The 23,907-nt window shown below is 42.2% G+C and overlaps 2 protein-coding genes across 3 annotated transcripts in view; both read right to left on the bottom strand.

The window, feature by feature from the left end:
- The window catches only part of MTMR10 (myotubularin related protein 10), a 35,677-nt gene extending 29,411 nt beyond the window's left edge, over positions 1 to 6,266 (bottom strand). The window contains exons 1-2 of the mRNA XM_058033564.1: positions 6,197 to 6,266; positions 4,876 to 4,936 (exon numbers count right to left, since the gene is read on the bottom strand). Coding sequence (XP_057889547.1) covers positions 4,876 to 4,936; positions 6,197 to 6,250 — 115 coding nt within the window. The 5' untranslated portion in view covers positions 6,251 to 6,266. The remainder of the gene's footprint in view (positions 1 to 4,875; positions 4,937 to 6,196) is intronic.
- Positions 6,267 to 13,495: 7,229 nt separating this feature from the next.
- Positions 13,496 to 23,907, bottom strand: part of TRPM1 (transient receptor potential cation channel subfamily M member 1) — a 42,062-nt gene continuing 31,650 nt past the window's right edge. For both annotated transcript variants that reach the window (XM_058033477.1, XM_058033478.1), the window contains 4 exons: positions 22,315 to 22,459; positions 20,064 to 20,263; positions 18,796 to 18,928; positions 13,496 to 16,932 (listed from right to left, as the gene is read on the bottom strand). In XM_058033477.1, coding sequence (XP_057889460.1) covers positions 15,669 to 16,932; positions 18,796 to 18,928; positions 20,064 to 20,263; positions 22,315 to 22,459 — 1,742 coding nt within the window. In that variant the 3' untranslated portion in view covers positions 13,496 to 15,668. The remainder of the gene's footprint in view (positions 16,933 to 18,795; positions 18,929 to 20,063; positions 20,264 to 22,314; positions 22,460 to 23,907) is intronic.

The following is a 23,907-nucleotide window of genomic DNA, read 5'->3' as shown; positions in this document are numbered from 1 at the left end:
ACCCCAGTTTTCCCTCGGAGGCACTAAGGCAAAATGATTCCTAAGAGGCAAGCGGGGCAGACCCGAGAGATCGCGGGGGTTATTCATTAAGCCCATTAACCTCATTAACCTCATTAACCCGGGCCCTGGCCGGGCACACGGCGGGGCAGAAACGCCGGGAACAGAGCAGGGTCCGGAGCAGGGACGGCAGAACCTACCTGGGGCACCACTGCACAAGGGTGCCTCAGAGAGCAGCGAGTTTCCCTCTCACATCACATGATGCGCTGCAGCTGCTCTGGAACACATGACTCAATGTGACAAGGAATTGCAGAAAGCAGAAAAAAACCCAAAAAGCTGGGAGCTAACTTGCGAGAGAAACAGACTCTTCTAAAAGATTAAATCTTTCCATGATACAGTCTTTAAAACCTCACAAAATTAAATTTCTACAGTCACTTGCCTTTCTAAAGGCATATATATATAAAAAAGTCAACAGATATCAAAAAAACAGGTGGTAAAGTCAATCAGCATTATTAAATAAAAGCTGAATATATTCAATGGCAAAAATCTTGAACAGGATACATAATTCCATCTCAGCCAAAAACAGGAACTCGTTCAGAATTAATCAAAAAGATGATTACAGATATGAGAAACTTCATTTTAAGGACCTACTGAGACAATTAGGCCAAAAGAAGGCAAAACAAAGTGGACATAGAACACATGTCTAAAAATCACAACTTGCATGAAATGGAGGAATATGGCTTGATGTTTGCTGTGCCCTACAAGAACTAGGATTTATCCAAAGGATGGTGGTAATTTCAGAAAAATAAAATCAATTAAAAGGAGTTCTAACAGCATATAATTAAAGTATGGAACTTGTTACCCTGTGAAGCTGTGGGTGATAAACATTTACACAGCTATAGAAAGCAACAGCATAAACCCAAGTAAGACAAATCCAGCAAGAGGAACTGAACTGGGCAGCACTGTTTCTGTGATATCCTGTGGCTCCTCACTCGGGTGTCCCCATGAGGCTCCTGCAAGAGGATATTCCCCACGCTGCACTCTGCAGAGGGAGCAGCTGGAGCAGCTTGCCCTGCTCCCCTGTCCCTCGGTGCCACCGGCAGCCAGAGGTGACAGCTGTCCCTGCCCAGCCGTGCTTGTGCCCTGCTGGTCACCCACCACACACCAGTGACAGCCCTCAGGGTCACTTCTGTCACCTGACCACAAAACCGGGCAGACACAACAGCCAGTGCATAGCTGCTTTCAGCAGCACTTCACCACCACTGCCCCTTGAACTTGCCTTAGCACGAACAAGCCTTAAAGAGAAAAACTATTATTGTAATTCAGTTTAGTCTATAATTTATTAACCATTTCCAGCCTTTCTGTAAAGAACTTACAGGTAACAACTACTATCTTAACCTACTAGTAAATTAGCATACTGGGCGGCAATCAGATGCTCCACTGGTTACATAATCTGCTGCAGAACGCCCTGTGTGAGCAGCAGGGAGGATCTCGTTGCCTGGTGTTGCCCAAACCACAGTGTGGCACTGGTTCCAGCAGAGACATCAGACTGGCCCATTGTCCCTCCCTGTGCTGCACCTCTGCACGCTGCTCTGCCATTCACAGCGTGGAGACTCTCTGTGTTCACTGCCCATCCCTGTCCTGCTCTGCCATTCACAGCACAGAGACTCTGCATCCACAGCCCATCCCTGTCCTGCTCTGCCATTCACAGCATGGAGACTCTGCATCCACAGCCCATCCCTGTCCTGCTCTGCCATTCACAGCGTGGAGACTCTGCATCCACAGCCCATCCCTGTCCTGCTCTGCCATTCACAGCATGGAGACTCGCTGCCTTCACTGCCCATCCCTGTCCTGCTCTGCCATTCACAGCACGGAGACTCTGCATCCACAGCTCACTTGTGCTGGACAGTTTTTTCAATGATCAGGTTGATGACTTAGAAATGCTACAGACACAGTTGTGGCAAACAGGCTACAGCTGATCCCCAGAACAAAAACACCTTCAGGTTTAACAACGTGAACTCGCACTCCCCAAAGGTAAACAGACCAATTTCCGACCAGCCAGGCAAGGCACTTTGACTGCTGGACTACCTGCTATTTCTGTAATTTTCCTCTTTGACATGCTTATAAAACTAGCAATGTACACAAACAAAGGGGGAAAAAGTGAAACTGTTACAGAGGCCAACTCTTAACTAATTCTGCACAAACTCTCACTCACAGAGCTAACACTAGGAAAACAGAACTTCAGAAAGAAAAAGAAAACGTTTTTATAACTCCACCTCACACCTGTATCATCTGTTTTGCAATGAAATTATACCAAATTCTATAAAACTACTTGCTTTTCCCTATTGCAGTATCAGAGTTGTCCCTTACAACCAAGGTTTTCACTTGTTTTAAATGATACTTGTTCCTTTTCCCAGTAAACAGCCTCCTCAGGACATACAGTTCCATGTGAACACACGCTTTTGCTCCAAATTCTGATGAGATGTGGGCTCTGGACTACAGAGGAAACTTTCAAAACAAACTCTATAGGCTCAAAGTTGATTGCAATGAATTTTCTTTTTCAAGTAAAAACCACTTCATTTTCTAACCAGATGTATTATTTCCTAGCCTGTAACTCCTTGTCCTAACCTTCACTGCACAGAAATACAAGATAGAGAGCAGGGTATTTAGCTCCTTTGGAATTAGTAAGCAAGCCACTCCCTCAGAGTCACTAAGTTTTAGGAATCAAAAGTTTAATACAACCATTTGCAGGTTTTAAAGATTACTAAAGCCAGTACCCACTTGTGCTAATGTAACTTAATTCCAAAAGAACTCCTTAAAAACTCCACTCCTTAAAAAAGCGTAACAAACATTCAGCCACTCAGGTTTATCTCTGTTCCTGAGAGCAAAAGCAATTTCACACAATTGTTAAGGATAGGGTATTAGGAATGCCATAGTGAAACTGTATTTACAAGGAAGTGCAAGTCAGCCTTAATATAATTAAATGAGCTGGAATTTGGCCAGTAACTCGGGCTATGACAAATCCACAAGCCAGTCTATCCAACAGTACAAAGTGTACTTGTTTATGCACTTTTCCACAGCACGGCTGATGACAGAAACAAAAAATGTCTTTAGGCTGGTGCTTAACTTCAAACAGGAAGAATTGCATTTAGGTAATTTTAAATAAGTCACTTCTAACACCCTCCCAACTCTCATACAGAGTCATGAACAGATTTTGTCAGAGCTACTCTGTGGCTATACAGAGCAGTGAATCTTATTTTGAAATAATTCAAAATAATACCTTAGAATGATATGGAAGTGGAAATTAAAATCTGTGGTACCTCATACTGCAGTTTCTACATAACTTGAGGCAACTTACTACAAATGTCCCAAAAGCCATCAAATGCTGACTTCAAAGAGGGTGCAAACAAGGAAAATGATGCAAAGAGGGAATAAATACAAGCCAGTTGAGAAAACAAACCCAGTCACACCATTTTAAGAGTACTTTGGAGTTGCACAAATAGAGCATGAACCACACTGCAAGAAGTGGCAGCACAGAAGTTACTTTTTGTGACTGCTCCTGGCCAGCCCCACGGCAGAGGCAAGATGTGCTGCATTTGGAGCACAGCACTCTCGCACTGCCCTGCAGTGGCTGTGGAATGTCTCAGGGAAGAACATGCAGTCACTTCCTTGTGAGTCAAAGGCCTTGGATGAAAATCAACTGCAACACAATCACTGAGATGCCAAGTGGTAAGCAGAGGTTTTGCAAGCATAAAAATATAACTATTTCAAATATCAAGCAATCTCAGCAATGTATTTTAGGGCATTTATGCCTCAAGCAAACTCTGCATTCTTTTGTTTCATGAAGAATGTCAGGCAGTTGTTATTTACTCTTTCAGTTGAACCTCTGCCACAGTATTTCAGCCTCCTAGGTACCACACTGGACCATATCACATATCAATTAGTATTGCTTAATTAGCAACAGGCCCATGTAAAGCAGTGACAGAAATAATTTTTAAGAGTTGTTTATGCCTACATCAGTGTGTGTGTAAATTCATATTTTTAAATAGACATTCTGAATGATAAGAAAAAAACTGTAGTATGATATTGTTTTAAGCTCAAAATTATCCTTAGGAACTGCAAGCCAAATTTATTACTGTGATGTACAGTTTGCAGTGAAAGTAATCTTGGGAACAGTAGATTGTTCCTTCCATGCCTGAAAAAGGCTTTTAGAAATCCTCATTGCTCAAACTGTCATCTACCAGAGATTATGCCTTATTTAAAATATGGATGTCATTAATACCCTACATTTTTATAAATATGCTATGATGAACAGTAATAAAAGCATCTCTTTATTTCATCCACACTCCAAAAATATTATTCTGTAGGTCTGAAGACACAAATTCCAAATTTACCTAACAGCACCATATTCAATAAGAGTAAATGAATAAAGATGGCATTACAAGTTTTCCAATACAGAAGTCAATCATATCCACATACTGGAAATTCTGTGACTATTTTCCTTTATTTTAAATGAAGACTCTGACACAGGCTTTGCTACTGGGTTCTGCACACAGGTAAAATCTGTCCGATAAAAGTGTAATTACCAGTACTCTTCTGAAAGTTATCAAGAATGCAAAAACACTTAACAGTGGTTTAATTTCCAATACTCATAATAAAACCAAGACATTATTCTATATGTAGTACAGCATCACACAGGCAAAACTGCCTATGTATTTATTTAGTGTTTAGGTGTGTTAGAATAAGTTTCTACAGAAACAAGTACCATTACCTTTTTCTGCTCAAAAGCAATATTCCCTCAATGAACAATGCTAAGATTAAAATATACCAAATTCAACACCAACAGAGGTATTTGTCAAATTCTTGATTCATGCCTACCTGGTAAAAGTACGGGTTCCAGTTTTTTAATCCTTGGTTCTGATGCTATATTTTCATCAGCCTGGAATAAAAGAAAAAAAAAAAAGAGATAATTAACTTAAGGCTCAGAACTTTACAGTCAGACACAGGTTTGACCTGCTTGTACACAAGAGAAAGTTGTTTTAAGCTAAAAGGTTCATCTTAAGGAGCTGGAATCCAGTCATAGAAAGAGTTTTTAACAGTTTTGAGGGCATTTACTTTGTACCAAAAGAATAAAAAATATTTAAAATATTCATGTTTAACAAATTGGGTAACCCAAACTATCACAAGTCGCAGGATGAATAAAAACCAATTTGGCTTGATACTACATAATGGCTCAAGATTTTCAACAAGTTTTACAGATATAGACACTCAAGTTCAAAGTAACTCTACTAACTTCTAACATGCACAGCTTTCCAACATAGGAAAGATTTCAAAAAACCCTAAGGCCTAGAACATGCATATGCCTACTTGCACTTCAGTTTCAAACGTTAAAAATTAAAAACTTCTATAAAAAGACTGGAACCTGTAGTGAAATAACCCACATTTCCTACAATGATAGCAATATAACCATTTCCCAGGACAAGGAATATCCAGAACTGTGTTACATCGACATCTCACTTCTACTAAGAAATTGGGAAAAAACAAAAAATGAATCAACATGTCAAACATGTTGCTAGAAGAGGTCCTGTCTTGTCTAAAGCAAACAAATACCACTTTGTGTCAAGTGCACATCCAGATGAGACAAAAAGTCCTGGTGGTTCTCGACATACTCAGTACTATATGCGCTATATATAATTGATAGGTATACTTGGTTTCTTATTTATGCCATCAGACACGTTGTAAACATGAAGCGGTGGCTACAAGTGAGAGTTTAACTATCTGCACAGCTGCCCAATGCTTTCTCCTGATCCCGCCCAGCGCTGCGAGCAAAGCGAGCCCAAACACCTGAAGCATAACTCACAACTTTCCAAAATAATCTGCCACGGGCCGATTGTAATGAACACGAGACTTTATTTTGATACAAGTCCGGCTTCCGGACAGACCGCCGTGCGGGCTCTGTCCGTGTGCGGCGCGGGGACCCGGAGGCCGAGGGGCTGCACCCCGGACCGGCTGCGCAGCTTTTGTTTCCCGGTGCCACGGAGGGCTCGGGGACCCGGCAGCCCCTCCGCAGGTGCTGTTCGCCACCCCCGGGCCAGCGGGCACAGCCCCCGGCGGCACCTCGGCCAGGGACAGGGACGGCCCGGGGCAGGCAGGGCAGGGCAGGGAGGGCAGGTCGGTAATGGCAGTAAAAGGCGGTTACCTGAGGCAGAAGGTACGACTTGAAGGTGGGTTTGGGCTGCTTGAGGGAGAACATTGTGGCCGCCGACGGGCGGGCGGGCCGGGCCGGGCCGCGGAGGTGGTGCCGACGCCCGCCGGGTCAGGCCCGGCGCCCGCGGCCGCTCGGGCTGCGCTCCCCGTCACACCGCGGGGGCGGCCCCGGCGCACCCTCCTTCCCCAAGGGAGGAGCCAGCGGCCTGGGCAGGCCCGGGCTGGAGCCGCTGCCGCCCCGCATGGGGCCCCGCGGCTCCCTCCGCCTCCCCGAGCCGGCCCAGCGGCTCCTCGGGCGGGCGGCGGCCCCGGCGGGCCGGGCCGGGCAGTGAGGGGTGGGCGCGACTGTAGCCGCGTACGGCGGCGCGGAGGGAACAAGCGGCCCGCGGCACCGCGCAGCCCCGGCACGGCCGCACTGCGGGGCCGGGTCACCGCCCCGCCGGCCCCGTTCTGCCCGGCCCGGGCCTACCCGGGAACACGGGGCCTGCGGCGGGTGGGGCCGCCTACCGGAGCGCAGGATTGCCGCGGTTCGGCCTCAGAGCCCCGTGGGAACTGAAACCCCCGCTCCCGGGCCTGCAGGAGTTACCGCTACCCAGGGCTGGCTCCTAAGGCAGCGGTGAAATCCAGCTCCGGCGTGGAGGAGAGAGGGACTGGTCAGAGACTGGCACAGGCTGCCCACGGAGGCCGTGGCTGCTCCATCGCTGGCAGCGTTCACAGCCAGGTTCTGTCACGCCTTGAGCACCTGTTCCAGTCCAAGGTGCCCCTGCCCCTGGCAGGGTTTTGATCGATGCTCCATTCCAAGCCCTTAACGTTCTGTGAATCACTTACTGCTATGGAGTTCTTCCCCTGGCACCCTTTACAGAAGGTGTATGCGTTACAGCTGAGGGTTGTGTGAACTCTCTCAGGCACACGATGTGACTCTTGGGGATGGTTCTGTGCAGGGCCAGGAGCTGGACTCCACGATCCTTGTGGGTCCCTTCCAACTCAGCATATTCTGTGTGATTCTGTGAGGGCTGGATGATGCCCCAGGCAGCTGCTCAGTCACCCTCCAGCTCTGCAGCCCTGCTGACTGGGAGCTGGATGTTGATCCAATATCATTCTAACTCCCTTTAAGCTTTCCAGGCACTCATGTGTTGCTCACCTGAACTTCTCCAGAACATGGAAATAACACAGGCGCCTACCTAAACTGCCAAAATCCATCACTGCTATCTCTTTTAAGTAGGAAACTGAGTAACTGCTCATGTTTGCTTAGTGGCCTGTCGCACCCATAAAGGTCCATACTTTATTATGACTGTTCTAAACTTGGCCTCCACAGTGAAAATACCTCCTACACAAAGCAACAGTTTGGGTGGAAATGTGGTTTAGTGGAGAACCCCAAATCAGGAATACACAGTCTGTCAGCTGTGAGATCTAGGGAAGGGGGAGAGTCTGGGTTCTCCTGCTGATGATCCAGTCACAAGGGAACTGGGTTAATCCAGCAGGTCTCTCCAGAGCCAGGTCTGAAGTGTTCAGTAGGGTAAGAAGGGCTGGCCCCTGGCTGCTGCTGCCCCACAGTCATGGTTCCAGCTGTGAGCCAAGCAGAGTTCACAGCAAGGACCATGCTTTAGGGGCGGGAGTTGAAGGCCAGGACCTGACAATCAATCTGCTGGTGTTTTGCAGCCTCACCATATTAAAAAGCATAATTTTGGTCAGCATACTGTCATGAAAATGGAACAGCTCATGTACAATGTAACATTTGTAAAGGCCTGCTACAGCATAGTGGTGAGGCCTCCAGAAAAACATTTTAGACACAAAATGACACATACAGTACTCAACATCAGCAGCAAAGTCAAGATCTTCCCTTATTAATAGAAAGTATATCATGTTGCATTATAGAACCTGGGATTTTTTGTGAAGTCTGAGGGTGTGTGGTCAGTGAAAGAATGTACTTTAGGGCACAATCTGGATCCCACAATTTAGAGGAGATGCCCTACTGATTGCAGCAGAAAGGTTTGATTGAACAATGGGGAGGGAATTCACTGGCACCTGCCTAGACTGAGGAAAGCTCTGTGCATACATTTAATGCTGTTCAACAGCCCAGGAGGGACCACCCTGCTCTTGGACTTGTGGATAGAAAGAAGATAAAACCAATCCCAGTGTACTTCTCAAAACAAGTGCACCTCCTTGCACAAGGGTCCCATCTTATTGCTAATGGCAGACAATGCCCTTCACTTTATCCTCTATTTTTATTTTGTGATGGAAACATCCTTGTGTAAGTGGGATTATTCAGCCTGGCCTGACCTCATGCCCCAGTCCATTTTAGAGAGTGCACTGTGCTGCAGATGCTGCTGATGGTGTAGAGCTGAGTGCTGTGAGAGCAAAGCACAGCTCCTCTCATCCCCTTTCATAACCTAAATCCTTTGGATGTTTGATAAGTGAGAAATACTGCGGGACTAGCCCTTATCTTTATCCTTCTTTAAAGTTTTTGTTCATATTCAGAACACTGGTGAAAGGGAATTTAACTCAAAAAGAGGGGAAGAGAAAGTGAGGGGGTGAGGAAGGCAGAAACTACCCAGACTTGTTATTGCACCTGATAAATTTGCCAGTGATATTAAAAATGATTATAATTTACACCATGTCGGAATTCTAAGAGTATTTCTGCATCAGCACAGAGACTTTTTAGGGGTAGCTGCAAAAGCAATCTTACTCATGAGAGGATGATCACAGGATAGCAAAAAATTCCATTAAGGACTGCACTGACACATTGAAATTGCAGTGCTGTTCTGAAAAAAACAAAATCAAAACTAAGCTCTCACAAGATTTATGAGGATTGTTACTGGAACTGGTTGCAAGTTTCCACTGAAAGAGTTCTATGCCAGTAGGAGAAGAAGGCTGATTTGGCAGAATTGAGTACTTTGGAGAAGCAAGTTAATTGCCACAACTTGCAGTGAGATGCAGACAGGCGGAGCAGGACAGGCAATTAGGGCAGGATAGGCAGGCAGGGCAGGGCAGACAAGGCAAAAGTGCAGGCAGGGCAATCCTCTGGCTCCTTTTCGGCAATGAACTCAGCTGCCTGCCCATCTCTGGCCATCCCAGCTCTGCCTCACTCACTCACTTTTTTCAAACAGCTCTGCTAAGCCAGAGATTTTTGAGAATGCCTTTGTCTATGAGAGCAATCTTGAAATAATGGTGGGAAGACAGCTGTGCAACAAAGCCAGCTGAACTGAAAAGACTGCAGATGTCTGGTGTTATTCTCATTATTTAAAAAATAAATTTTTTTACTCAGCACAGTTATTTTCCTTGCCTCTACCTTGTTATTCAGTGGTATCTCCTGTGTGCTAGCCTGGCCAGGACCCTTTCCCTTGGCCACTCTCTGAGAAGCAGCCTGGCCTGCTCTCCCAGTGGTGTCACCCCCAACACTGTGTGGCTGTCTCCCAGGGCTCTTTTTACACACAGTGCCTCTGTTTGTGGCAGTGCAGATAATTATCTGTCAGCAATGGCTGGGGTGCAGAACCTGCTGTGTTCAGTGCACACTCAGATTAGGCACCTTCCTCAAAGTTCTGCTCCAGCCTCCCAAGGCAGCTCTGTGGCTGGGGAAGTGCTCTGGCTTATGCAATGCATGAGGGCTGGGGTTAAATCACAACAGATTTTCACAATGGTCCCTTTTGATCTCAGCAGATTAGAGAATGGCTTTCATTAGGCATATTCAAGAACAGGTTAGACCACCATCTGCCACTGATGCTATTGACATAGCTGAACTTGCCTAGTGCAGATGATCTCTTCCAGGCCTGTATTTCTATGGCAACTTCCATGTTTTCATAGCTCTCTGAAGACTGGTTCAATTATTGGTTTGAACTCCAAGACAAAAAGACACAAGTGTTGTCTGATTTCACAGCAGAGCTATGTGCCCAGAGCTACAGCAAGTGTGCAGCAAGCCTGCCAAGTCAGGGATTCACTGATGGAAGTCAGTTCTATTTTTCCCTGAAAGTGCTACAGTTTATTACTTCACCTGGACACCTCTCTATTTGTGCACCCAAGTTGCCTCAGCCTGCACGCAGAAGTGTGGGACTCTGGGGACTTGTGAGGGAGCCACCCCTACAGATCTGTATTACCTCTTACAGAATAAAAACATAATGTCTTAAATTTATTAAGCAGCTGGTAAAAACCCGGTTATTCCTGAATGTCCTTGATGAAGACCTAGGAGAAGAATATTTAAAATGTGTTTACATACATAAAACAGCAAATTTGACAGTCTTGGCCAAATATATACAAAAGACATAAAAACTATGCAAGAAGTTTCTTGAGGTATCTCAGGAAAGAAGCCTCCTTTGCAAGGCATATCTGTGAAGTGGAGGGTGTCTTCTTTGTGTGGAGGTTTAATGATATGGGGCTTTGCTATGCCAGGTAAGGGTACCTTCCTTGTTAACCACTGTGTAGGTTTTACTTGCCTGGAGTTACTGGGTGCTGTTCATGGCACAGTGTTCTACTTGGGCTTGGACTATTTCACACAGGAATTGTAATTGTGATTATTACATTACTGGTGCTTCTAAACTAGAATCTGATCTTTTTCTGTGGCCTTTTTTGAAGGCTGTTGGTTTGCTCAGGTGATAGCTGAGCACAGCAGTCCAGTTAGGGTAAGCAAAGGGAGATGCTTGCATCTAGAGCCATGCAGGATGAAGCACTGTGGTTTTACTGGGGGCTCATGTTGCAGAGACAAAAGAGGAGCAGGCACATGAAATTATGCACCCTCTTTTTCACTACTCCAACACCAAGCACTAGGTGGACACCAGCACTTAAATATTTCAGCTGAACATCTGCAAAGAATAATTTAAAGCCTGTTTTGAAGACATATCTTACATCCATTTTAAAGATACAGGGCATCAACCATAAAGCACCACTTTGCCATATCAAACTCTGCAGATAAGGCTAAAAGTGGAAAAAACCAAAATAAAATTGCAGTTTTAAGAAAATCTGTAGTGTTTGTCTCACTCCTCTCAAGGTTGTGGTGTGTCAGCCTACAATGCAAAAAGTACAGCTGGGTGCTGTTTTATGCCTACCCCAACCTCCTGTGCCTGGCACCATTTGAAATGGTCTTTAAATGGCCACATCAACCATGTCCTTACATCACTTTTGCCTTCCTGTCTGATGTTGGAACACAACAGGGGATCAAAATCCACAATTAGGCTGAATTTTCAGCTTAGGTGACTGCTGCATGTGGTGGAATATTTATCTGCAATGGTTGCAGTGAGAAGAAAACACCCCAAGGGCTACTGTAGCCTCATAACCCAGCAAACAGAGGCTAATTGTCACTGCTAGTAACAGCCACAGGCTTTATGCTGACTTTGTAAGGCCTCAGGACTGAGGCTTGTCAGGACTGCTTTGTCTGAACTTGCCTTAACCTGCCTCAAGCTGTCCCTCATTTGTTTAGCTGTGAAAGCAATTGTTCTAATGATGAAGAATATCAGGTTTATTTGTAGGATTTAAAGGCCAGTGATGAAAAACAAGATATAACTTTGTAGTTCTCATAAAAATGCCCCTAAAGTAGTAAAAAATAAAGACAAAGAAACAACTCATGCTCACCCTACAGAGGATCTGGGATGCTGACAGCTGGCAGTATGTCCTCACTATCCTCACTGTAGGCACTGACCATTGGCCCCAGAGGATCAGTGCAGGTTTCAATAAATATCAAAATAAAGGGTAGATAGTAGGAAGTGTGCATTGAATAACTTTAGCATTTTCTGGTTTTCCATTAGTAACATAGTAGTATTCTTTTCTGTTCTCTCTTCTTGTCTCTTCTCTAATTAGATGGATCTAAACTAATAACAATTTATATATTAGACTGTTGAAACTTGTTACACCAACAATAAATTCTTAACTTTACATCTAAGGCTCCCAACAGCTTTTGAGTGCAACACTAATTCAGGAAGAAGTGCCCTTCTGGACAGGACAGTGCTGCAGAAGCATCTGTGGGACCCCAGTACTGTGTCCAAGGACTGCTGTCATTTGGAAAACTCACCTGCTCCACATGAAGGGCTCCAGCAGCACTCTGTCTTTGTGCCAGCCCAGAACACCTGTAACAGGGCACAGTCCTGTTATTCATCTTACAGAGCTAATGCAAATGATCCTCTTAACATCCTTGGTCATGCACCTTCCTCATGTTCCTGTTTCCTGACAAGGCCTTGCAGATGTGTTCTTTTTTTATTTAGAAGAACAGATAAATATTTTGCTGAAGATGCCAAGCACAGAACCTTGGAAAGCATCCAGATAAGCAGTATGGAGAAACCATAGTTGGAAGGTTTCAATGGCTACTTTAATGAATTAGTAAATAATATGGAAAATGGCTTTTCTTGATTCTCAGGTATCGATCTCCAGCTTCTAAAATGGATAAAGTGATTCTGCAACAGGAGAGGCTGAGAGCAAAGCTAAGCTAGTCCCTGAATGGTGCAATGTAAAAAGGGGTAACTCATGGAATCAGGTGGGAGGGTCATGAACCTGCCTTTGTGAATATGACAATTAGTCACTGTGTTGAAAACATTTGCCTTGAGGGAAAGGGAAATGTTTGTATTGCAAGATACTGTAAGATGAACAAATTTGAATTACCTCAGAGTAATATCTCTGCATAGACATAGCCCTAGAGTACACACCCTTTCAGCTTGACTTGCTTCACTACAGGTCAAGCACACAATAAATCATGGCAATGGAATTCACAGTGACATTGCTGTGGAGTCACCACATGCCTAGCAGTGAAGGGGGACATATCTTCCTGAAAAGCACTATTAAACATGCCTCTTCAGAAATGCAAATTCCCTGCCTGCATCCTTTCAGCCACTATTCAAGAAAGCAGGGAGGCAGACATGCAAATGTGTTGGTCATTATTCTGCTTAGTGAGCTCCAAATCTATTATTAGTCTTCTATGCACATACAAAACCATATTTAAATCTTATTAAAATGGCTGTTTGTCCAAAATGACTCTGCCAACAAGTGTTGTTACTTCACATGTAGTGGCAGAGACATTTGCATTCAGTTCATGCTGTGTGAGAACACAGAAAATATCCAAACCTCTTAAAATCATCCCTCTGTAGAAAACTTTATGCAAAATAACTGGCAACTGTTAAGAAAAAAAAAATTATTAGAAGATGTTTGGCCCATGCACTGCATAAGAAGAAACAGATTAGTAAAGCATTCGGACATTACAGAGAAAAAAATTGGTATATTGAATTAATTTACCATATTTTTCATGTGTTTCTTTATAAATATTTTTACACAAAGGAAGTATATAAATACAAAGGTAAAATATTTTTGTTTGAAATCTACATGCTATCAGACAAATTTTCAATGTAAGTGCTAAAAAAATTAAGTGGTCAAAAGCATGATTAACACACATTTTATAAAGACAATATAACAAGAGGTATGCAACACACTGTATTCCATTCCACAATGCATACTGCTTGTTTAGCACAGTGCTGAAAAGCTGCATCCCTTTGTGTTTGTAATGAATCCATTTCTGGTGAATGTGCAGGCAAACAATAACAAGGCATTGGCAAACTGGAGGCTATTTTAACCACATACACACAATGGCTATGTAGTTGCACAGAATGGTAACACAGAAGTAAACATGGAAGTGAAACAATTTCAAATGTCATTCTGTTTGTACAAAATGTCAAGTTCCCTAAGTTGAAGAAAAGAGAAACCCACATAAAAAGCAAAATGTCAACACTGTTCCAACAGCAGTGAAACCAGTAAACCTGCTGGTAAGAACCAAGATAGGAAAAATCCAAAAGAAATGATGACTGAACTGTGTGAAATGTCTGTGCACTTTCCATGATCATTCAGTCTAGTAACAGTACTTCAGGGTATAAAAATGGATGGAGCATGAAAATATAATGCAATCAATACAAATCAGATACCATTAATGCATTTATAAAGACAATCCATCAATCTCTGCATTTCAAAATGCTGTAAGCATCATTGTCAAGGAGGACACTGAGACCTGCGCTGTGGGGCTGATGGTGAGTGAAACAAGAAATTACATCTTTTCAAAATAACATATGAATGAGTTAAGCATAAACCTTGGACCAGTATTCTGCCTTTAACTCATTTTCAAAATTCTCTGTCCAGTGGTAAGCATCCCCTGTTGAAGAGAGGTGCTGAATATTTGGGAAATCAAAATTCCTAAAACTTAACAGGGAAGAATGAGGCAAATAACACTCTGCTATTATGAAGAAAATGATCAAAACCTAATACTTAGAATGCCACTGCAGAGACAAGTGCTCTGGATACATCTAACTACAGATGCTGACTTCTACTCTTTGTCCTCAAAACAATTTTGCTGTAGAGACTTTTTTTTCTCCTTTGACATTTGTTTTTGAAATTTACTCAAGAAAATTTACTCAAAAAAAAGAATTTCTATTCTCATCTGGAAAATCTACATATTGTTTAGACAGACTCCTAGAAACTGTTCCTTGTTCCTCGTGTGTCATAATGAAATTGCAAGATGTAAGATGAATTTGTCACAGTAGATTTGTTTCAAGCAAAGATCAAAATCTCACTTGATCAGAACACCTTTCCCATTCTGTTTTGATTTGTTTTCACTTGCAGGCATCTAAGAAAAGTCAAAATCTTTTTCTAAGTCTGCATGGACTTCTTTAATCCTCATTTATATAAAATACTAATGCAGATCTTGGATTTCTATTATTAAAATATCTATGTACTTGGTATTCTTAGAATCTCCCAAAACATTTTGAAACAATGATCACTGTTTTTCAACAGTTTAAGGCTGTCACAGCATGCTTTGGGCTGGGGACAGATGTGATACTGAAAGCAAGATTATGCCACTGAAGTTCAAGGACAGATCAAGAATATGTCTATATGTGGCTTTCCAGGTCAGATTTCTCCAAACACAACTGTATTTTGCCAGTCTGACCTATTTTAGTGGATGAGAATGCCATGTCATGCCATTCTGAAAGAGAAGCTGAGCAGCATGCATGAAATCAGAAGTGAAAGAAGGGACTGCGTAATTTTTCCTTGCCTCCAACAATTTTGTTTTGATCTGAAAAAACACCATGGCTACAAAGAAACCAGCTGCATAAGTAAGGATAAAACTAAGGCTGGTTAAAAATGTGTTCAGTTTGAGAAATCTTCTGATAAAATTATTACATTATAATATTGCTCTTCCTCTAAGAGCTTTATAATGAGTTTGTCATTAAATGAGCCTATGACAGAGGTTGAAATGGAACAAAGGAATATCAATATATTCGGCATCTGTGGACTGTACCTACCTTTTATCTGCCCCTGAGAGAACATCTCCCTTTCACCCAACCCAGCAAACATTTATTTAAGAACAGAACATGCATCTATTAATTTTAAAAGAAGAGGAATACATATATTCACAATTCTTCTTTAGAAATTAATTTTAAAATCCCTAATTTGTTCAATTTGTCACTCTGCTTTCTCAACTGTTGGTAAAACAGGGACCATAAGCCACTTTAACATTCAGTTTCTGTGGATGCATTTTCTTGCCTGGTTTTCTGTTCTTCTGTTGCACTGCCAAACGCTACCACCAAATTAGTTACACTGCTGGCATGTCCTGGTCTATTTAATTTGTCCTTCACGGACTTGGCTTTCCGGGAATGGCTGTGCAAACTCTTGGAGCGTACTGATGGGAACCCAGGAGTCCTTTCCTCCTTTGCTGACAGGAAATTCTCCTTCTCAGCCTTGACAGGGGCAGGCATAGAGGTGTAAGAGGCACTCATACCTGCTTCAGCAACATTACTATCATCATCTGTGTCCATCTGCTTCTCCTCTGCTTGCCTTTCTGCCTCAGAGATCAGGCCAGGGTATTCTGGAGGACGCTCTTGAGAAAGCTGCTGCTCAACTTCGTATTTCCACTCCGTGGCCCACTGCTCAATTGTAGAAGGGCACACCTGATCCATAATGGTACTGTACTCTGAGGTCCAGTTGTTAACTCCTCCAACCAGCTTTCCACCTTGTGCAAATATGAAGCTCCTTGACTTCATCATAGTGGTTTGACAAGCACTGAAAGTTTCAGGAGGAAAGTAGCGCATTGCTTTGGATTTGTCCAAGGGATAAGAGATGGTTGCTTCTAACTTGGTACGTTCTACTTTTAACTGAGTATTCTGAAAATCTGGTCCTGCTGCTGACTGACTGTTCGTAACAGCATTCATCTGGTTCACACTTTGAGGGATCATTCCATCGCTACTGAAAACCCCCTGCTTTTCACTCCCCAAACCGCCTGAGCCAGAATGGGCTCTGGAAACATTCTGTGCAATTTCTAGTGTAGATTTACTGTGATCTGCTGTAGCAATTGCATTAGGACTCGAGGTATGGAGTCCAGTTTGGTGTTCTGGAGCCAGCATCCTTGGGTCTGCTCCATCTTCTTTGGTACCAATAGAGTGAGCTTTTTTACGCATGGCTGGAGACATGGGCGTGGTGCTGTCATCGAAGGTGAGCTCGTCGCCACTGATGTGGTACTTGTACATGCTGTAGCCATCAGAGCTGTTGACGCTGCTCTGCCTCAGCAGGTAGGCAGCGTCACACTCGGAGGAGGCCCGCGAGCGCGTGTACGTCAGCTCGGCCTTGTCGATGCCCGCCAGCTTCTCCAGAGCATTCACCATCCGGCCCGAGAGCTCTTCCAGCTGAGACAGCCGCAGGTCCACTGTCTGCAGAGAGGCTTTCATAAAATGCTCTCTTTCATTCACCTCTTCTAGCCTCATGGACATATTTTCAACTCTGTAGGGTATAAGAAAGGAAGCAGAGAACAGAACCTGTAGAATTGTGCAGTAACCCATTACAGGCACACAGCTCCTGATTTCTTCCTAAGGCAGAATTTTGTGGTGTCTGTCATGCCTTGTTCTTTTTTCCTATGGGTAGCAACAAAAGCAGGAGCATTTTCTTGTTATCCATGATTTTGTACACCATATTAGAGGGGTATTTGAACTTTGCCCTTATATTCATGGCAAGAGAGCCCTTAGGGACAGACTTCTATTAACATTTCTGCGTGTGCCACCCACTGTGTGCTCACTTGTTTTCTCTTTCACTGTGAAATATCAAATTAATTACATGAAAAGTACTTTCCAATGGCATGTTCACAGGGTGACTTAAAATAACATCAAAGCATGTTGTAAAACAGGTTCTGCAGCTGCATGAGAGAGAAACATTTACTGGTGTTGATGGGATTGCTTTTGCTCTTGAAATACCTTTCTATTTTGTATCAGCTGAAGGGAATGGAACTATTGTCTAGTTCAATTAAAATAATACTTTTTCCCATTTTCTTTTTATCATTTATATCATAATAGATGCGATGGTACTAGAAAAAAGCATATAAACATAATTAGCTGGAATGTGGCTTAGAGATCATATACTAATAAATCTACTGTGGAAATTAAATGAACGTTTTCTTGCTCCCATACACAAAAGATGATGAAGCATCTGGAGCAAGGAGCCATGAGAAATAAGCAAATCTGCTTTGTGGCCATAGACCATAGTGAATCAGTGAGGCTTATCAGCCCTGCTTTATTCTCTGCCACAATACCTAGGAATTTGACAAATTGCCATGGATAACCAGTGTGATAGAAACTACTCAAATATATGTAGCAGGTTTAATTTACTTCTCTATTCTCAAATTTCAAATATAATAATGCAAGAAGTTCAGGGCCTCTCTCAAGAGAAAGAATTTTATCTATTAAAGAATTATATGGCTCACAGAGCTAATTCATAACAAATGTTAAAATGAAGATTCAAATAGATATATAGATAAATATGTATTTGGAGTACTTAATCAACAGAATACTCTGAGACAGATTAAGGTGAAAGAGTGTTTCAAATGTGTATGATTTTCATTACAGGGAGAATTTTTCTTCATTTCAAGGAAGTGATAAAAGACCCCATCTCTTGACTTACTTAGATCTACTGACAGAATAGGCAGAGCCTTTGGGAACAGTCCTGCCAAGTGACCTGGTAAAAAAGGCTGCTGCCATTAGCACTGTGTGCTTACACAGCAATGTGCAAACACTACCTAGTCCTCAGAGTAAGCATAATGATTAACATGGGAATATTCCCCATCTTTTATATGGGGAAGTTCACACTGAAAAACTAAATGCCTTGTTCAAAGCCTGCAAGAGAATCTGTGGCAAGATTAAAATTCAGCAGTTGTGAGTGCCAGATCCTCATGTAAACCACAGGTCCAAAGGAAGAACCCTCAGTGCTTTTGTCATTAAGCTCCAACATGTTTCTCATGGTTGGATGAACTGTTGGAAGCTCAGCAAGCAGCAATTTTCTCAAAAGGATAAAAAGCATCACTCTGATCCTCATATGGATAAGACGTACACAATTAATCATAAGCAAAGATGCTCTTATAACAAAGCTACCCAAACCAGCAGATTTAGTGACAAAACAGAAGGAATAACAAGAACTTTGCTCTTTTGAGAGATGCACCTGCTCAGGTAGTTATTTGGGATTCAGATCAGTTTCTGAGTTGGTGGTGGCTTTCTTCAAGATCAAAATCTTTTGTATTTTCCCTCAACCACAGGTATAAAGAAGATATTAAAAAGACTGTTCCCAACAGACAGAGTGGATTTTTGTTACAACAGGTACCTTTCAGAGGTAACTCTGATGCGTTCATCATTAGATGACTGCTGCTCATCCTCTTTCTCCTGGAAGTATTCTTCTACACACTGCTCTTCAAACTCATAGAGTTTCTTTAGCTCTTCATCATTCAGAAATAACTCTGTGCAAAAGAGAAGAACAAAAGAGGAGTTTCCTTTTTCTGAACTTCTGGCAGACAGTTTAAATCCAAATTAGCAGTTTATTTTAGACATGGCCATACTGCAGATTCTACTCCTATTCCTACTAAATGAACAGATGATTTTTTAAAATAAGCAATGAGCACTTAGCTAAAGATGGGCAGAGCTGTGAAGGCAATGGAATGCATGATGAGCATCATCTGCTTCCATGGCCATCCACAGGGGGCTCTATGTTCTGAATGACTTTAGCACTTCTCAACAGCTCTGCATTGAACAAACTGAGCCGATTTTACAAGATAAAGACCTGGGCAATCTCTGCCAGTTTGGCTGTTCCTTCATTCAAGTGTTATCCTTAAAAGGATGTGAGTTATAGGCAACAGATAAACTTAACAGATTGTTCAGAGATATTCTTTGGATAAGATGTTAAGAAATTTGTAATCACATAAGAAAAATCCAAGGGGAATATAAGCTTGTGGGAGCAATTCATCCTTTATCTGAATTTGTCCCTTTGCATTTGGAAGGAATGTTACATTTCCTTTCTTCATTTTTCCTCTTGTCCAAAAATGGTTCTTGTGAAATATAGAAGTAAAGGGATGTTGTGAGCATCCCTCACATTATTTCCACGAGGCATATAATGAAAATATTAATTAACAGTTACAGAGTATGTTAGGAGAACAATCCTCACAGTTTCCCTGTGAAATGACTCATAAATCTCCAAATGATGGTGGGGATACTCACAGTCACAGATTGCTCACAAAGAGCTGACACTATAACTGACATTTGAAACTGTATTCCTTCTGTAATTCCTATTTGCCCCTCCCAACATATGGGCTTCACCAGAATTTGGTAAACCCCTGAATGCAGAACATACCATCTTGTTTTAAGAAAGAATGTTAAAGGAGGTATTTTTTAGCATCTGAGAGTTGCAAATTCTCAGGTACCCACAGAGCCCAAGAGCTGTTACATACATACATATACTTGATACAAATATTGGCCCATACTCTCTTCTGTAAATACACTTGATGGGCAAGGTGAACAAAACACTTCAGTGTTCTAGAAGCTGCTGCTTTCTGCTAATATGGTGCAAAGAACTCAATTTAGAGAAGATTTTTTGCATACTCAGTCCCCTGTCACGCTCATCCTGGTCTCCATCACCCTTCCTGCAGCGGCAGCAGATCCGCTTGATGATGATGTAGATGTGGCTGAAGATAATCATTGGTGGTGGCAGGACAGGTCTGTCATGGAATGTCATGATCAGCTGGTACCTCTGGAACTTCCAGACTTGGTTGGATATTGATTTTACCTCAAAGAAGGTATTGCTGAAAGGAAACACAGGTACAGTTTCTATGAGGTCCCTAATCTCACTTTTCACTGAGCAAGTACTGTGTTGAAAAAAGCAGCAGCTCAATAACCTCATGGAGCGACAGGATTTGCTTGGTTCAGCTCTTTGTGGGTGCTACTGAACTAAGGATTAAATTGAACTCGTGCTTGCACCACTCCTTTTGAAGGTAGCAAACAGCAGGTGCTCTGCGCCCCTCAGGCACCACTCAGAACAGTCCTCTCAGACCAAGTGCTGCTACTGTACAAATCCCTTAGGTGCCAGTGAAAACAAACTCACACAATTTATGCATCACATAATTGGTATTTTGGGCTTGGTTATAAACTATTTCTTTTAACACACGCCAGTATTTGATGCTACACAAAGTATTAAATCCATGAAAAGTATTTTGTATGCTAAACTCAGAAGCTTCACATAGTTTGCCTTTAATATGCTAATCAGCTTGACCTACATAGAAGACTTTTCAAGTTTTCACAGAATGTCCTAAATTCAAACCTTACTCCCTCAAACTTCTGATTCGAAAACATGCTGCAGATTCTTGTAAAGGAATTTATTCTTGGAAGCTTCATCATTTTTACAGCAAAGTAAGGTGTGTTTTAAAGATGTTTAATTTTAAAATTCAGTTGATAAGAAGTGATAGTAGTCAATCCAGAGATAACAATAGTCACAGTTATGAAATACCAACTAAGAGAAAGCAGACTTGATATTCTGTCTTAGAAAAGGCTTTCCAAGCTATTTTAAAGTATCTTCAGACAGCGCACTGCACTTCTATGATGGTGATGATACTGGAACTTCCTTTTTATATTTTCTGTCCACTTATTTCCTAACTTTATATGCTTTAGAATCTCTACATCCAAAAAAACAGTTAAAACATCTCTTCGAAACCAAAGAATTCCTGTGTCCACATACTTTAGGTGAAGTCTACATGAGACTGTGATCAATGATAAATAACAATCTGTCTTCATCCATGTCTCCTTTACAGCAGGAATTCCCCAGCTAGATCTCAACCCTGTGCAAGCAGGCTGGGATGGCAGGAGTTAACAGCATGACCTACTTCCCAAACTGCTGATGCCTTGGTCCTTCAGCCAATAATAGCTACCATTGTAAGATTCTTCCCCTTCTCCCCAGCTATGTGACTGGCATTTGAGTACTTTAAATTCATGACCTTTTAAGCTACATACATCAAATGAAAGACAGGCTTTGTGAGCTGCAGATTTCTGGGCACACGAAGGACTGTTTTTTGCATTTGTGACACAAGGTTACACCAACAAGCCCTCCAACACTACATGTTTGAAGGCAACAAAAACGGATCACCTGCTTTTCTCAGGTGCTCTGTTCAGAAAGTATTGCCAGCAAGTCACTATTTTTTTAATCCCCACATCATGAGAGGAAAAGCATGCAATCTAGGTGCAGGTAGGAAGAACAAGCAGCAGAAATTTATTTAGTTTTACTCCAGATAAGTCTAAATATGAGCATACTGCACCCTGCTTGGATTGGCCACAGACCTTGGCAACACATAGCCATCCTACCTGATGGTTCAAGGCAATACAGACTATTTTTTTAGGTCATGAAAGGACTCTGCAAGGCCCTAATTTCTTTTTCTAAATGGAAAACAAAACATGACAAAAGCCAGATGATGCAGTGGAAATGCCTCAGGCTTTTGAGTTTTATTCTGCTGTTCTCCTGCAGAGCTGTGACTGCCAGTGGCTACACGGGTTTCTGTCAGGTGTGTGCCAGGTTTCATGGATCCTATTTCTCATCTTTCCACAGCAGCCTTGAGGCCTGTCACTGTCCATCAGAAGGTAACTGGAAGTAGTCAGGTTCTCTCACATCCATTGCTGCAATCGCTGGCAAATTCAAAGCCACCTTTCCTCACCCTTCTCCAGGGCACATCCTGCTGCCAGAATTTGCCAGTGACATCCGTGGATAGTGAGATCCTGAGTGAATGCAAACCCTTGCAGAATCAGTGGTTGGGCTCAAACAGAAACTTTATCTTGACAATAAAACAAAGACGCATGATTGTTTACGTACTTGAAGACAGCAATCAGCAGGTTTACCAACAGGATATTTGCTACCAACAGGTAACAGGCCATGATAGCAGGAGTGAGCCAGGCCCCTGGGATGCACGGAGGAAGGCGTTTACCATCATCATCATAAAGATTGTCCCCACAAGGAGCTGAAGGAAAAACAGCAAAGATATTTTTCACCAATTGCCTGATACTTAAAAATACTATTCTTGTTTATTTAATGATGATACTTGCACAAACGTTGCCAATTTTTGTCAGATTATTTCAGGAGCAAGTATGTATAATTTGTACTTCAAATTCTGCTTCCATATTAGTGAACAGAGAGGCAACTCCTTACTGTACAGTGTGGCTTTCTATTCACATTCCCATGGAGTTTCTTTTTCTCACAGTAATAGTCAAAGACCAGATCTTCATGCATACACATACATATTAATAGTGGAATTACAAACAAATTATTAAAACTAGCTTGTAAGCATACCTTGCCAAAGAGATAAAAGCATCGTTTTAGTGGTAACAGATTGCTGAGCATAAATTCAAAACCTACAGGGGCTCAGAGTACTGAAGAGCCCTTTAATGTCCCTGACCAGCTTCACTGGGGTTTGCACCTGTGCCCCCTCTGCCCACCTGTCCCTGCCTGAGCTGTGTCTCACCTCTGCCTCCAGGATGGACCTTGGACCAGGGTTAGTCCCCTGGATGGACCCTTCTGTCTCTGGCCCTGTCTCCTTTTGCCTCTTACTGGATTCCCTAGAAGGATCCCAGACTATTACTTGACCTGTCTGGGACTGTTAATGTTAGAAGCAAGTTAATGCTACCAAAAAGATCCAATTCTAAAATGAAAATTATATAGTAACAACAAGACTACTGAGAATGGTGGAAAAATTGAGAATATTGATCAAACTAATAGAAAATAATTGCCTGAAGTAATTCTAAGTTTACATAGGTTGTCTTGGGTAAGACCTGACCCTGGAGTAGGGTAAATGCAGCAATTATGTTCTGTCTGTAAGTGCAGTGCCAACACATCTGATTTCAAATACAAGGCTAACTTTTGGAACTATTTAGTAGCAGGTGAAGTTTTTGTCAGCCACAGGTTCCTTAGCTGTAATCTAAGCAAATGCAAAGTCTGACAGAGTTCATAACAGATTTAGTTTATGTAAATAGAAAACCCAGTATTTTTTTAAAATTTGCAAAAAACCACAATGCTTCAGCCTCACTTGAAAAATACTTCAAAATATTTGAACACAAACTAAGCTTATTTTCTGAGGTCTCAAAGAGCTGTTTGGACTGTAATGAACAGCATTCATTTTACTTGCTTTTCAAACATCAGACCTAAATTTTTTCCTGGTTTTCCTAAGAGAAGTATAGCAGGAAAGTTAAGTGAGTCCTTATTTTATTCTAATGGACCAATGAAAATACTGCCAAAACCACAGTAATATTCTATCTAGGTAATCAAAGGAAATTAGTTGTATAATGCCACTTAAGCATCATAATTAAAAAACCCAATTATTTTACTGTTCGTGTACTAGAAACAAGTCTTAGCAACAACTTCAACTCAGTTAAAACTTCTGATCTGCATTTTGTATTAAAATATTTTTCCTCT

This window comes from Melospiza georgiana, chromosome 13 (genome assembly GCF_028018845.1).
Source record: "Melospiza georgiana isolate bMelGeo1 chromosome 13, bMelGeo1.pri, whole genome shotgun sequence".
Lineage (NCBI taxonomy): Eukaryota > Metazoa > Chordata > Aves > Passeriformes > Passerellidae > Melospiza > Melospiza georgiana.
This window is presented reverse-complemented; position numbering and strand designations above follow the sequence as displayed.